Raw genomic sequence first — 15,611 nt, forward strand, 5'->3', positions numbered from 1 at the left:
TGTAATCAACTAATTTTTACCTTTTCAGAATTTGAACACACTACAAATATGGAAAGTTACGTTAAAACAGGGCTGAGAAATTTACCCCCTTTATACATCTGATTTTCCTAAGAAATATTTGCTCACCAAGATAAAATTTGGACATGATTAGTGCCAAGGCGGCAGGTACTAAGCAAATTCGATGGGCTTTGTTGGGTGGTGGACCCGGCCGCCGGGCCCAATAAAGTACGAGACCTGGTCATCCCCCCCCCCCCCCCCCCACCCCCTGAACAACGAAAATTCAAAATCAACCCCTCTTTACGAGAAATTTCCATCTCTTCCCTTCACAGACCAAAACCAATTCTGTCACAGAGACTCTGCCTCAATCCCAGCGGCACGAGCAAGGCACTAATTTGAATAATCCAATCCATTATTCCAAAGGCGGCAACAGCAGCCAACAACAGTAGAAAAACCAATTCACATGGAAATGAAGTGACCCCCCCACACACACACACACACACACAAACAAAGAGAGATGGAGAACGGACTCGATTGGAGAATTGCGGAGAAATTTTCAGGGTTGACGAGGACTCCCAGCCCTGATCCTAGTCGGTCCTCCGAAACCGACGACATTGGCTTGTTCCAGGTCATGAAGGCCGTCGAAGCTGCCGAGGCCACCATCAAGCGACAGGTCGAGGAGAACATCCGCTTGAGGTCTGAGCTCGAATACAGGACTCTCGAGCTCCACAGACGTAAACAACTCCACGAACCATCATCGATGGCGCCGCGGTCGTCTCTCGATCTGGCAGGATCCGCTCGTCCGGAAGCGAACAATTCAGGAGATAATCAAGAAGCTAGGGCGCCCAATTCCGATAATGGGGGATACAGCACGGAAGGGGAATATTATGATCCGCCGCGGGTGAATTCCGGGGAAGGGTTGATGCGATTGGATCATCCCGGCGAGAAGAATCTTGTGATCAAGATTCATGAAAATGAGCAGGAGATCATGCAATTGCGGAAGCAGCTGGGGGATTACTCGATGAAAGAAGCACAGATTCGGAACGAAAAGCATGTTCTCGAGGGTCGCATTGCTTATATGCGTTTGGTATTTGATCAGCAGCAGCAGGATCTTGCTGATGCTGCTTCCAAGGCTCTGGTGTACAGGCAAGATATAATTGAGGAGAACATACGGCTGGCTTATGCTTTGCAGGATGTGCAGCAGGAGAGGACGACGTTCGTTTCGGAATTGCTGCCGATTCTGGCAGACTACTCATTGCAGCCGCAGGTTCATGATGCTCAGTCCATTGCCAGCAATGTTAAGATTTTGTTTAGGCATTTGCAGGAGAAGCTTATTATGACAGAGTCGAAATTGAAGCAGTTTCAGTATCAAGTAAGACCTTTACAGTCGAATTCGAATCAGTCTAGCACTAACAATACCCAACAGTCACCTCCATCTCATTCCATTGGTGCAGCATTGGAAATTTCTAACAAAGATGGGCTTGAAATGGTTACTCACCCGCCATCTTCCCATGAGAAAGTACCGGCTTCTCCTCCTCCTGGTGCTCAGATGCAGACAACCGCCCCAAATTGGGATCAATCGGGTGGCCCTCGGAGCGGTTCAGGTGGTGTTGACACAGGGAATACTGAACACAGTGAACCTCAAAACAGCAACTCTGTAACCCCAGCTGTACCTGCTAAGCCTACTATTGCTAGACTTGATGCAAATCGATATAGAGACGATACAACACCCGGAAAACAGGTCAAGTTTCGTGAGCCGGAGATGCAAACACACACAGATTATGATGATCATGACGAGGGATACAATGAGAGTGGAGGAACCTCTCCTTACACCGATCCCAGCTCCTCTTATCCTCGGTATCTATCACCGGTTCATGAAGATCTGTTTTTAGACGAGGATGATCCATTACCAGCTATTGAGGGCCTCCAGATTTCGGGTGAAGCATTACCGGGACATGAGCTCCAAGCATCTGGATACTCCATTAATGGAACAACCAGTTGCAACTTTGAGTGGGTACGCCACCTTCCAGATGGATCAGTTAACTACATTGAAGGAGCAAAGCAACCGAACTATCTTCTCACTGCTGATGATGTTGATACATACCTTGCTATCGAAGTTCAACCCCTGGATAACAGGAAGCGAAAGGGAGAGCTCGTGAAGGTGTTTGCAAACGATCACAAGAAGATCACTTGTGAGCCCGAAATGCAAAGCCAGATACAGAAGATTCTTCAAAAGGGTCATGGATCATTTAAGGTGTTTGAGAACACTGGGTTTCTTGACATATGGGAACCTGCCACTTTGGCCATTAAGAAGGGAGCTTACAGCATTAAGCGCAGCTCTGAACCTAGTGTTGGTGGAGTTGTGGTGGCTGAGAAGTTTTCGCCCAACACAATCGTTTCGATTCCTTATGGAAGCCCTTCGGAATTCATCATCACCGATTCTGATATTGCTGGTGCTGATGCCGATCATCTTTTGAAAACAGACGATGCTAGCTGTTCTAGAGATACACTTGTGCTCATATTGAGATTATTTATCGTAAGGGCTGTTGAGAGAAGGACAAGAAAAGGGAAAAAAAGGGTCTTATTTTTCTGACGAGTATGGCAATTGTCTCTTGTCTTGTAAATTTCTATAGGGTATACGTCTCTTACATTTTTGGGTGTTAGGTGTGAAATGTGTTGAAATCTCAATTTTTTTATTAGTATTGTGAGCTATTTAGAGTATCTTTTAACAGAAGGCACAGATGAGCACAGGTCACACATGTTCCCATTTTCCCCACCAGTAACAGATCTGGGGCTCTGAGAAATCCACCACTAAGGTCCCAAAATTTCAACATGATCTAATCCTACCCAGAAAATAATTAAAATCTAGTATTAGTACTTCCTTGACCAATGCTTGGAGCAGACCCCAAAACTTCAAGCTTCTGTTAGAATTAAGCCTGGAATCTGTTATAGTGTGATAACAGAATTTCCTATAAATGCACACGCCATTTTATCATTGATAACATTACTTTACTCACACCATATTTTCAAGGTGCATTTCGAAATAATTTCACTTTTTATGTACTTCCACTATTTTCTTACAAAATGGTTTCAACTTACATGCTACAAAATTGCAGTTGAGTGAATCTTATCGACCCTCCAATACTGTTATTGTAGAGTCATAGTTTGAATATGTATAATTCATACTTGAAGATGTTTCATCGTTAGTTGAAGATGTTGTTGCATTCTTACATGAAGAAGAATCTGCTGCAGATGAACTTCTACCAAAAAAACCAGGTTTTTTGGGCAGAGGCAAGGCAGAACCACCACCTAACATGAGAATCACGGTTGAAATATTTGGCCTGTCCTCAGCAAGCTCTTGCACACATAAAAGACTAATATGGAAGCAACACAAGATTTCTGACAGACTGCAGGAGTCCCTTAAGCATCCATCAATCAACTCCGAAGATCTTCCTTCTTTCCACAATCGCCATGCCTAAGACATTACACTTTTATCAGTCACAAGATCAAACACAAGCAAATGAGGAATTAACTACTGGATACTTACATGACCAATGAGGTTAAGGTTATCAACAGGATCATAAAATCCTCTACTTCTCTTCCCGCTTAATGTTTCCAACAATAAAATGCCAAAACTAAAAACGTCGGATTTTACAGAGAATTGACCATCAATTGCATATTCCGGTGCCATATAACCACTGTAGTATTCACAACAAACCAAATATGTTAATTAACAAGCTGATAGATGACAAGCAGAGATGTAATGCATACTTACTAGGTTCCAACAACTCTTCTTGTAACTCCTTCAGTCTGATCTCCTCCAAAAGTTCTAGCCATGCCGAAGTCTGAGATTTTTGGGTTCATCTCCTTATCAAGCAAAACATTACTCGCTTTAAGATCTCTATGAATAATCCGCAATCTGGAGTCCTGATGTAGATAAAGAAGACCTCTGGCTATTCCACAGATAATGTGAAAGCGTTGAGGCCAAGCCAATAGTCTTGCTCGATTTTCATCTGGTAAGTTTAAGTTCATGTTATTTCATCATATGAGCAAACTGAAGAGTTTCAGCACCTATGGAATAACTGTAGTAAAATATAGCTGGTTTTCAAGGATGCTAACCAAAAAGGTAGAAGTCCAAGCTGTTGTTGGGCATGAATTCATAGATCAACAATCTCTCTTCTCCCTCAATGCAACAACCTAGGAGCCTTACAAGATTCCGGTGCTGAAGTTTGGCTATTAGTAGTACTTCATTTTTGAACTCGGTTGGTCCTTGCCCTGAACTTCGTGAGAGTCTCTTCACAGCAATTTCTTGCCCATCCACTAGACAACCCTGAAAATTACCATTAGCATAAGACTTACATAGTTTTGATCAAACAACTGTTTCACTAATGTTAACAGTTTTTTTTTTTTTTTTTGATTGATAATGTTTACAGTTTATATGCTCATATATTGGAAATATACCTTGTATACAGGGCCAAAGCCACCTTCTCCAAGTTTCTTGTTGAATGAAAAGTTATCAGTGGCAGTGACTATTGTGGACAAACTAAATATTGGCAGCTCTAAATCTTCATTCTGTCCGTCATAGTTTTGATGAGTCATTCCATTCTGTCCCATTTTCTCTACCAAAATAAAAGAATAAAGATCAGCTTCTCAGCAATTATGCTAAATGAAACCAGAATAAAGGCAATACATGTCAAGTAATTACACATACATTCATCATTAAAATACAAAAGCAGTGAATCTTTAGCTTTTCTTATCCTGGGCTTAAGAAGCAGCTGATGCCTCGGTATATGACATGATGGAGCCAAGAGATTTCATAGAACTCTGTTTCTAAAGATGGCTGATGTAAAGTTACCATAAATATGATGGAACTTCTGGTACTGAATTAACCTCTATCCAAACATTCCAGGTTAATTTTTAATTATTGAGTATGTACTGCAATGTTTAACTATTGGTTTCACCATGACAGCTGCAAATTCAGACAGTGCTTTGACATGTTATCGCTGTGCCAAAATTTCTTTGGTTGATAAGTGGTGACTGTTAAATTGTGTAATTCTATATGAGAACAGATCCTGCTCAGGATATTGCATTGCAGAACACCTAATTGAACAGCTAATAGTTGATATGGCCACATGCTTCAAGAGCATCACTAGAAGAAGTAATACCTTTGAACTTTATTCTCCTCCTGTGAATGCCATAAGCAAACAAGAGCAGCCCAATTACAACCGCAACAACAGATGCAAAGATCACAGCTATCTTTGTCTTAGGTGAGTGGTTTCCCTCTTCACAGTTAATTTCAACAGGACAAAACAATCAGTGTTAAAATTACAGCTAAAATGAAAAGTAACACGAGAACATAAGCAGAAGAACATAAAGCAAAAAAATGCAATCATCATCATGTAATAGTTTAATACACAACGATTACTTAACAGTTAGTCCCACCATATGATCCAATAAACAAATAAGGTATTAAGAAAACAAATAAGGTATTAAGAAAACAAATAAGGCACATACTTAATTCTGAAGCAGGTATTCGAATGTTCAGATCCTCCCCACCATCCGAAAGCTTCCTAATGTTGTTTAGAACACCAAACCAGATAGTGCAGCCATTGACATTAGAGCTTGCATAAGCCACACAAGAACAGTTGTTGAAGCAATTTTCCCTGCATTCCTCGAGACTCATACTCTGGTTAACCCGAGAATCTGTAGTATCTGGCAACTTCACCCCAGCATATTTCACAAACCCATCATCCTTATTTTGGCAATTCAAAGCTTCAGTGCGGTCACAACCACCTGAATATTCACCATTGTTAAATTTGTCTGGTGCTTTAGGCTTAAACCCTTTCAAACAATTGCAAACCTGTGAACTACTGATGATACAGATTGAATAGGGGCCACAGAGGTCATTGTTGTCACAGTAGTCTCCAGAAGTTGAGGCCAAGAGACTCCTCCTGTGAACACCCTTTGGTCTACCCGAGAAACCCAATTCATAGCCGCCAAGGTTGGGGATGGAATCAGCTAAAGTTGAGATTTTTAACAAAAACAGGGACAAGTAAACTCCAATGAAAATGAATGAAAGAATGCCCATTTTAGTTGAAACGCCAGCTGATTACAACTTCTGTACAGTGTTTCACAAGTTGCAGACGAGATGGGGAGGGCAACCGAGAGAGCTGTATTGACCCGAAAGTACACGTTTGGTGAATTTGAACACACTTCTTGGACCCACAAATCGAGCTACAAGTTGATGGGGCAGGCTGGGAAAATCTTGTGAGGAAAGCAGTTGAAGAAAATGGGTCATTTATTCCATATTTAAACAAAACGCAAAGACATGAGGAAAAGGAAAGCTTGGGTTGTGGTCCTGTTATTTTAATATTTTATTGCAGGTGGTTGTCTCACTTGTTTGTTTGTGACACTAGAAGATGGGGTTGTTATTGTGGCACCGAGACTAAGAGTCGGGCATAAGTGCCAAAATACATCTTAAATTTAGTAATAATTATCAATTTAGACTTCATACCTGTAAATACGAGAATTAACTCTATGAATTCGGTAAAAACTGCCCGATTTGCACCCTATCCATCAAATTCAATGTTTTCTAATCCAAATATGAAGGATAATATAGTCATTTTATTATTGTAATTTTATATTTACTTCTTTTGAATAATAAAAATAAATGAAAAACAATTTTTTAGAGAGAGAGTCATGCCCTTCCATCTTTTTTTTTTTTTTTTTGAAAAGACCTTCCATCAACTTATATATTTATTTATTTTGTACAATTCCATCTACTTTCATGATTTTTTTTTTTTTGCAAAATTGCCTACATTTTATTATTTCAATAAAAAAACCAGAAGCAGTTCTGCCTTGAGCGTCCGGTGAATTGTTATATGTTGGTTATTTGTAAAAAAATGCCATGACATCTCAAGTATATTACTTTATAGCCATTCATATGGTCAATAATCATTTGAATCATTTGACTATACAAGTTATGCCTCGAGCATCCGGTGAACTATCATATATTGGTTATTTGTAAAACTAATATCCTATAAGTTCGAATATCACTGGTATGAATGGATGGGGTGAGTATACATAATAAATAATAATAAAATCTTGAGCCTCAAGGCAACACGGTTAACTAGATAAAGAAGTTTATTGCTTACAATAACATTCTTAAGATTTTAAAGATGAATGTTTCTAAAGTTTCAAGATTCATGTGTATGTTGTATTTTCAGTTCTAAATAAAATTATACTTGTAAAAGTCCTAGCTTCTCACTAAGTTCTAGCCTACAAAAAACCGAAACACTATGATATTTGTCCTTTTGTTTTGGTCACAACCTCGTTTTTCGATATGTTAGATTGGATTGACTTAAATGTTTACCATCAGTTAAACTATAATATTTAGTGATTTTCCTCTATTTTCATAAAAACCAAGGTGCATTCCGAAATCATTTCACTTTTTATGTACTTCCACTATTTTCTTAAACAATGGTTTCAACTTAATTACATGCTACAAAATTGCAGTTGAGTGAATCTTATCGACCCTCCAATACTGTTATTGTAGAGTCATAGTTTGAATATGTATAATTCTTACTTGAAGATGTTGCATTCACACAGGAAGAAGAATCTGCTTCAGATGAACTTCTACAGAAAAAACCTGGTTTTTGGGGCAGAGGCAAGGCAGAACCACCACCTAACATGAGAATCACGGTTGAAATATTTGGCCTGTCCTCAGGAAGCTCTTGCACACATAAAAGACTAATATGGAAGCAACACAAGATTTCTGACAGACTGCAGGAGTCCCTTAAGCATCCATCGATCAACTCTGAAGATCTTCCTTCTTTCCACAATCGCCATGCCTAAGACACATTACACTTTTATCAGTCACAAGATCAAACACAAGCAAATGAGGAATTTACTACTGGATACTTACATGTCCAATGAGGTTAAGGTTATGAACAGGATCATAAAATCCTCTACTTCGCTTCCCGCTTAATGTTTCCAACAATAAAATGCCAAAACTAAAAACATCCGATTTTACAGAGAATTTACCATCAATTGCATATTCTGGTGCCATATAACCACTGTAGCATTCACAACAAACAAAATATGTTAATTAAGAAGCTGATAGATGATAAGCAGAGATGTAATGCATACTTACTAGGTTCCAACAACTCTTCTTGTAACTCCTTCAGTCTGATCTCCTCCAAATGTTCTAGCCATGCCAAAGTCTGAGATTTTTGGGTTCATCTCCTTATCAAGCAAAACATTACTTGCTTTAAGATCTCTATGAATAATCCGCAATCTGGAGTCTTGATGTAGATAAAGAAGACCTCTGGCTATCCCACAGATAATGTGAAAGCGTTGAGGCCAAGCCAATAGTCTTGCTCGATTTTCATCTGGTAAGTTTATATTCATGTTACTCCAATATGAAATCTCATCTCCAATATAAAATCTCATATGAGCAAATTGAAGAGTTTCAGCACCTATTGAATAACTGTAGTAATATATAGCCGGTTTTCAAGGATGCTAACCGAAAAGGTAGAAGTCCAAGCTGTTGTTGGGCATGTATTCATAAATCAACAATCTTTCTTCTCCCTCAATGCAACAACCTAGGAGCCTTACAAGATTTCGGTGCTGAAGTTTGGCTATTAGTAGTACTTCATTTTTGAACTCGGTTGGTCCTTGCCCTGAACTTCGTGAGAGTCTCTTCACAGCAATTTCTTGCCCATCCACTAGACTACCCTGAAAATTACCATTAGCATAAGACTTACATAGTTTTGATCATATAACTGTTTCACTAATGTTTACAGTTGATATGCTCATATATTGGAAATATACCTTGTATACAGGCCCAAAGCCACCTTCTCCAAGTTTCATGTTGAATGAAAAGTTATCAGTGGCTGTGACTATTGTGGACAAACTAAATATTGGTAGCTCGATGTCTTCGTTCTGTCCATCATAGTTCTGATTCGTCATTCCATTCTTTCCCATTTTCTCTACCAAAATAAAAGAATAAAGATCAGCTTCTCAGCAATTATGCTAAATGAAACCAGAACAAAAGCCAATACATGTCAAGTAATTACACATACATTCATCATTAAAATAAAAAAAGCAGTAAATCTTCAGCTTTTCTTATCCTGGAGCCATATATTAATTCTTTTAAAAAGGTACACAAATAAAAGTTCTAAGTCTTAGTTGAGGAAAGCCTATTATTATTCACCAAGGAGATGTCAGGTGGACTAAATGGAAATCATATAATTCAGTCTCAAGCTATGATTGGCCCCAAAATACACAGTATTCTGCCAAAGCCTGAACTTAAAATAAGGCTTAAGAAGCAGCTGATGCCTCGGTATATGACATGATGGAGCCAAGAGATTTCATAGGACTCTGTTTATAGAGATGGCTGATGTAAAGTTACCATAAATATGATGGAACTTCTGATACTGAATTAACCTCTATACAATTAACCTCTATACAAACATTCCCGGGTAATTTTTTGATTATTCAATTTGTACTGCAATGTTTAAGTAACTATTGGTTTCACCATGATAGCTGCAAATTCAGGCAGTGCATTGACATGTTATCGCTGTGCCAAATTTTCTTTGGTTGATAAGTGGTGACTGTTAAATCATGGAGTTCTTTATGAGAACAGATCCTCCTCAGGATATGGCCACATGCTTCTAGAGCATGTGATATGGCCACATGCTTCAAGAGCATCACTAGAAAAAGTATGATTACCTTTGAATTTTGTTCTCCTCCTGTGAATGCAATACGCAACCAAGAGCATCCCAATGACAACCGCAACAACAGATGCAACAATCACCGCTATCTTTGTCTTAAGTGAGTGGTTTTTCTCTTCTCAGTTAATTTCAACAGGACAAAACAGTCAGTGTTAAAATTACAGCTAAAATGAAGAGTAGCACGAGAACATATGCAGAAGAACATAAAGCAAAAAAATGCAGTCATCATCTTGAAATAGTGTAATACACAACTATTACTTAACAATTAGCACCACCATATGATCCAATAAACAAATAAGGTATTAAGAAAATCTGTTGCACATACTTAATTCTGAAGCAGGTATTCGAACGTTCAGATCCTCCCCACCATCTGAAAGCTTCCTAATGTTGTTTAAATCACCAAACCAGATAGTGCAGCCATTGACACTAGAGCTTGCATAAGCCACACAAGTACAGTTGTTCAAGCAATTTTCCCTGCAGTCCTCTACACTCATACTCTGATTAGCCCGAGAATCTGTGGTATCTGGCAATTTGACCCCAGCATATATCTCAAACCCATCATCCTTATTTTGGCAGTTGGAAGGTTGAGCCTGGACACAACCACCTGAATAGTCCCCAGAGTTATATTTTTCTGGTGCCTTGGGTTCAAACCCATTTAAACAAGTACAAACCGGTGAATTGCTGATGACACACATTCCATTGGAGCCACAAAGGTCATTGTTGTCACAATAGTCTCCAGAAGTTGAGGCCAAAAGACTCCTCCTATGAACACCCTTTGGTCTACTCAAGAAACCCAATTCATATCCTCCATGGCTGGAAATGGAATCAGCTAAAATTGAGATTTTTAAGAAGTAAACTCCAATGAAAATGAATGAAAGAATGCCCATTTGTTGAAACGCCTGCTGATCACAACAGCTTTAAAGTAGTGTTTCACAAGTTGCAGATGGGACGGGGAGGAGAACACCAAGAGCTGTATCATCTTCTAGTAGGGGCATTGACCCGAAACTACACGTTAGCTGACTTTAAAGGCCCACAAAGAATTTGAATTTTGAACACACTTTTGGCCGCCTACAAATCGAGCTAGAGGTTGATGGAATGATGGGTCAGGCTGAGAAAGACGGGTGGTATCCATACGCAAAGCAGGTGAAGAAAAAGGGTCATTTATTCCATATTTAAAGAAACGCAAAGAAATGAGGAGAGGGAAAGCTTGTGTTTGCGGACAAGGACTGAGACGGTGAATGATCACTCATTCAAATCTCAGTACTTTCATCAATCTCATGATTTTCATGCTAGTTTTTTTGTTTTAGAGATCTCAATCCTTATTTTCTATTTTTAGATTGGGTTGTGTTCTGTGATTTTGATTTGGGAATACCAAGAGTGCGTACGTGGGTCGTTCTCATTTGTGGGTTTGGTATATATATTTACTTGGCAATCACTGTCTTCCTTCTAAGGTGGAACCAAACACATTGCCAACTGTGCTGTGTTTAGTATTGCTGTTTTTGCCGCTCCTCTTAAGCATTATGGTATTAGAATTAGCTTATTTTTCAAGAACAAATCATCTTTACAGTATATGCTAACTTTTCTGGGTTACTCATCCTCGACTATTGCATTCACTGCAGAGGTAACTAATAAGAACCAAAAGTGTTGAATACATGCCATTTACTTTGTCTTTATTCTAACACTTTGTGCTACCATGTGGTTCTTCTACAGACTCTTCACGAAGGATTACTAAATTGAAGTAAGTGGTATAATTACCATCTCTTTTTCTGTTTCTTTATCTGATGCTACTTAAGATGTCATTATTGTTAATTAAAGAAAACCTAGCTAGCTAGCTACTAATCAACCTGAGATGGTTACCATATTGTAGTGAAGGATTGAATCTTTGTGAATGTGAATGAGTGATTTTTGTATGAAGTAGGTTTGATCATTAACGTAGTAATGTCCTTGAGATATAGGCAAATAGCAAGTAGTGTCCTTTGATCATTATTGCTTGTTCTGTACTGGTGATAGGGATATCATGTTCTGTGGACAATGAGTTGTTAGGATAATACATTTCCGGATAAAGGTAGTGAACAGCCTAACTAGTTACATGCAGACCTTGTTTTTGTGATTGATGAGAAGCCCCATGACGTTTACAAGAGAGGTAGCAGTTTACAAGACGTTGTTAATATTCTAGGCTATAGTGGTGTAAGCTGTATTTTTATCTGTCAAGCTGCAATATTAGAAATGCTGGCAGTTTGAATAACTGTTGTTTCAATATGTTTGATATATTGTACTGACTCTACTGAGTGATCCCACTCCATTCTTTGTTGTATATTATGTCCATAAATTCAAAATGTAACTTCTTGTTCTTGGTATTTTCTTGATGAATACAATTTTTCCTGTTGCATCAGTTCGCCTTAAACACAAACACGATTAACTGTAAAGCTTCATACTTTGAGACAGCAGTTGAAGTAGCATCTCAGGGGAACAATCAGAATTTAGAAAGTTAATGATTACTCTGCCATTACTCAAAGCTTATGACATAACCAAATATTACAGAGAACTCTTGAAAGCAATTAGATAATGAGACAACGACAACTTCATTTTGGTCTCAGAAATATTCCCCAACTTCATTTGGGGAAAAAACAAAAGAAAAAAGCCGAGAGGAGGCGAAACTAGGGTTCTCGAAAGGGTTGCCTACATCTGTCCGACGGCGCGTCTATGGACGCTGTCGTCGGACGGGATCTGTTTCTAAGCACTCAAAGGTCCATTTATTGGGGTGTTCTTGCTCCAGATCGAGGGTACCAGTATCCGGTGGCAGGGGTGTTCGCGGTGGCAGGGGGGTGATGCTCAGTTCTGCCAGGACGATGTGGCGGGTCGGTTGGGTTGTGGAGGTCGGATTCGAGGTGGCGCTTTGCAGGCTGGTTGCACGAGGATGGTGGATGCGAGTTGATCCGCTTTGTTTCAGGGATTGGAGTATTTCCAGATCCGATCGGGGCATGGTGGCTGGTAGTTCAGCGTCTTGGGACAACTGGGTTGGAGAAGCGGTGGCCGGCGGCGAGCTGTTGCAGGTTTCGATCCGATTCGATGGTTACTCTGAGGCTGGTAGAAGACTGTTGCAGGTGGTGGCTGGACGCAGGGGAGGGTGGTCCGATGCAGGCGGGCTCGATCTGTCTTGGACGGTGGCGACCCGATTCTGGTGGTGGCGGCCCAATGCTTGTGCCCGAACAGAATTAGGCTGGGCCTTAAACTGCGGATGTGGTATCCTTGTCTCTTGGGATTATGCTTGGGTTTGGGCCCACTATTTGGGTCCGGCCCAAGCTGTTTTATTTTTTATAATTTTTATTTTTTTAAGTTGTCTAGGTTGGTTGCTTTTTATGCAAGCAATAAAACCCTACATTTATTGTGTAGGACTAGTCGGGCTATGTGCCTTGGCTGCTATAGGTCGGTGGCGAGGTATTTGCTTCGTCAAATGGGCGTTGCCGCCTAGTGGCAGGGTGAGACTAAGTGTTGTCGGATCTATTTTTCGGCGGCAACAAAATAGGAAAGCTGTGCTAAAGCTGGTAGTTATGCTATGTTGTAATCGGGTTACATATCAAGTTATCTTTCCGCTATGTAACTGCTATGTTAAAGCAAATGGAGTAGCTAATTGTGCACTCTTTGCTAGCTGGTGCTTGTTAGAGTACAAGTCTCCTGTAGAGATTTCTGATATTATTTCAGAAAATACTCTAGATGTTTATTGTAATCAGGGGTTTAGGCTCAATGTCCCCCCCCCCCCTTGTATTCGGCAGTTTCATTAATCAAGGCTTGAGGGCAGCCGCACCAGCCCTTTATCAAAAAAAAAATATTCAACCACATTCTTGGTTTTGTTTTAAGGTAAAAAAATGCATTCATGTCCAAATTAGTCATTATGATATTTTTTATGGTTAGTTGATGTCAATCAGAAATCAATTGTTATTAATATTACTAATATATTTGTATAACTTATTTTTAAAATTGTTCAATATCAATCATATGGTCACCATGATTTATAAAAACTGAAAGTTAATTAACAAAAATTTATAAGGACATAATAAAGATTAAAATGATAACAAGAGCATTTGAACAACATTGTATTACTAAACAATCCAAGCAAAATAATCTTTCATGTCCAAATTGGTCATTCCACAAACAAAAAGCACAAGCCAGTTTTGAGTTTACTAAACCCTTTGTCATTGCTTTTACCACTGATAACACTTATAGAAAGTCAGTTTACCAAACATTCAGCTGCTTTGCTTTTCAGCTACTTATTCTCAGAAATAAGCAGAAGCCACCTTTTCGTAAAAGCACAGCCATACCAAACACATCTAAACAAGGCCCAAAAGAAGCAAGGAGAGGATCCAGATCCGTTTAAATATCACTGTAATGGATGGGTTGGATGAAAATGCATAATAATTAAGGGAGTTTCTATTCATACCTCTAAAATTAGCATTTGGACCTCCTTTCTTATTAGACCTCCAACCTGCTTTTTTGAATATATAATATGCTAACTAGGGCTGAGATTTTAGCCCGGAAACCAGAAACCCAACCCGAAACCGGCCCGGGACTGGCCCGAACAGTCCGGGCTTTAAAAATTTTTTTACCTGTTTTTCAAGGCCCGGCCCGAAATAAATATAAAACGGTCCGGGCCCGGGCCTAAGAAATCCAAAAAAAAAAAGCCCGAAGGCCCGAAGATTTGTGCATTTGACACATGTTTGTATATTATTGGTAATAATATACAAGCTTACAATAGGTGTGCCACAGGAGATTACGAACCCAACTAAACACCTAACCCTAAGTCCCTAGCCGCTCACTGCCTCACTCTCTCAGTTCACTCTCTTTACTCTTTAGCAACTCAGCAGCCACAGGCCCGCAGCCTCTCGTCTCTCTCTCTCTTGGAGTCTCAGCCACCATTTTCGCTGAACCGCCGACACTTCGACTCTCTCTCTCGTCTCTTCGACAATCGACACTTCGACTCTCTCTCTCGGAGTCTCGGCCAGTCGGCCACCATTTTCGGCTTTTTGCTCAACCGCCGCCGACCCACCATGTCGTCGTTCGAAGTTCTACCTCCACTTTGCTTCGAGTCTTCGCCGCCGACCCACCATGTCGTCGTTCGAAGTTCTATCTCTCCGACCCACTGTAAGTAAAACCTTCTCTTTATAGTTTATACTTCATCAGTTCATTGTTGGGATGTTGGTCTCCGACCCATCGGCGGTTCGAAACCACCTTTGTTTTGATTCTTTTTTCTTTTCCTCAGCTTCAGTCAATCACGCTGCCGCATAGTCTCATTATCTCATACTCTGAATATGGCCACTGATGATGATTTGACAATGGAGAAAGAAATTGTTCCAGACTTCTAGCTTCTGAAAAAGAAGGAAAAGAAGAAATTACCCAGCCTCCAACTTCACCGAATATCGAGAGAAAGAGGGCAGAGAAGGAAAAAGTGAAGCCACTGAAGATTTTAAATTTATTTGGGAGTTGGGACTGTTTGATTAAGAACTTGTTTATCTGGAACTTGGAAGATTTGATTATTTGAATCTGGAATTTGTTCTGTTGGAATGTGGATCTTGTTCAGTTGGACTTCAACTGTTGGAATGTGAAAAACTGGAAGTCTGGAACTTGTTTTGTTGTTCATTTTAATTATTTTATCAGTGAGTTGTTATATTTTTTTTCTTCCCCCCTAATCAGGTTATTGGGCCTGAAAGCCCGGAAAACTTGGCCCGTAAAAATCGGTCCGGGCCCAACTCGGTCCCAAAAATAAAAAATCATTAATTAGGCCCAACCCGCAAAAAAAAATAACAACCCGGGCCCATCAAATTTTACACGGGCTCGGCCCGATCCCAACCCTAATGCTAACTACACCTCCTATGATTTTCCCAA

The 15,611-nt window shown here is 39.8% G+C and overlaps 2 protein-coding genes across 2 annotated transcripts; one reads left to right on the plus strand and one right to left on the minus strand.

The window, feature by feature from the left end:
- Nucleotides 1–263: 263 nt before the first annotated feature.
- On the plus strand, nt 264–2,707 carry LOC133734773 (uncharacterized). The gene has a single exon (XM_062162393.1). The coding sequence runs from the start codon at nt 515–517 to the stop codon at nt 2,588–2,590; it is 2,076 nt and encodes a 691-aa protein (XP_062018377.1). The 5' UTR covers nt 264–514; the 3' UTR covers nt 2,591–2,707.
- A 313-nt stretch (nt 2,708–3,020) lies between these two features.
- Nucleotides 3,021–10,859, minus strand: LOC133730875 (uncharacterized). The gene is made up of 15 exons (XM_062158385.1): nt 10,057–10,859; nt 9,730–9,846; nt 8,830–8,987; nt 8,523–8,733; nt 8,150–8,387; nt 7,922–8,072; nt 7,583–7,847; nt 6,131–6,261; nt 5,512–6,094; nt 5,163–5,279; nt 4,459–4,616; nt 4,117–4,327; nt 3,773–4,010; nt 3,545–3,695; nt 3,021–3,472 (listed from the first exon to the last, which is right to left on the minus strand). Exons 1-15 carry the CDS (start codon nt 10,616–10,618, stop codon nt 3,125–3,127), a joined length of 3,639 nt encoding a protein of 1,212 aa, XP_062014369.1. The 5' UTR covers nt 10,619–10,859; the 3' UTR covers nt 3,021–3,124.
- Between the last annotated feature and the right edge of the window lie 4,752 nt (nt 10,860–15,611).

This window comes from Rosa rugosa, chromosome 2 (assembly GCF_958449725.1).
Source record: "Rosa rugosa chromosome 2, drRosRugo1.1, whole genome shotgun sequence".
NCBI lineage: Eukaryota > Viridiplantae > Streptophyta > Magnoliopsida > Rosales > Rosaceae > Rosa > Rosa rugosa.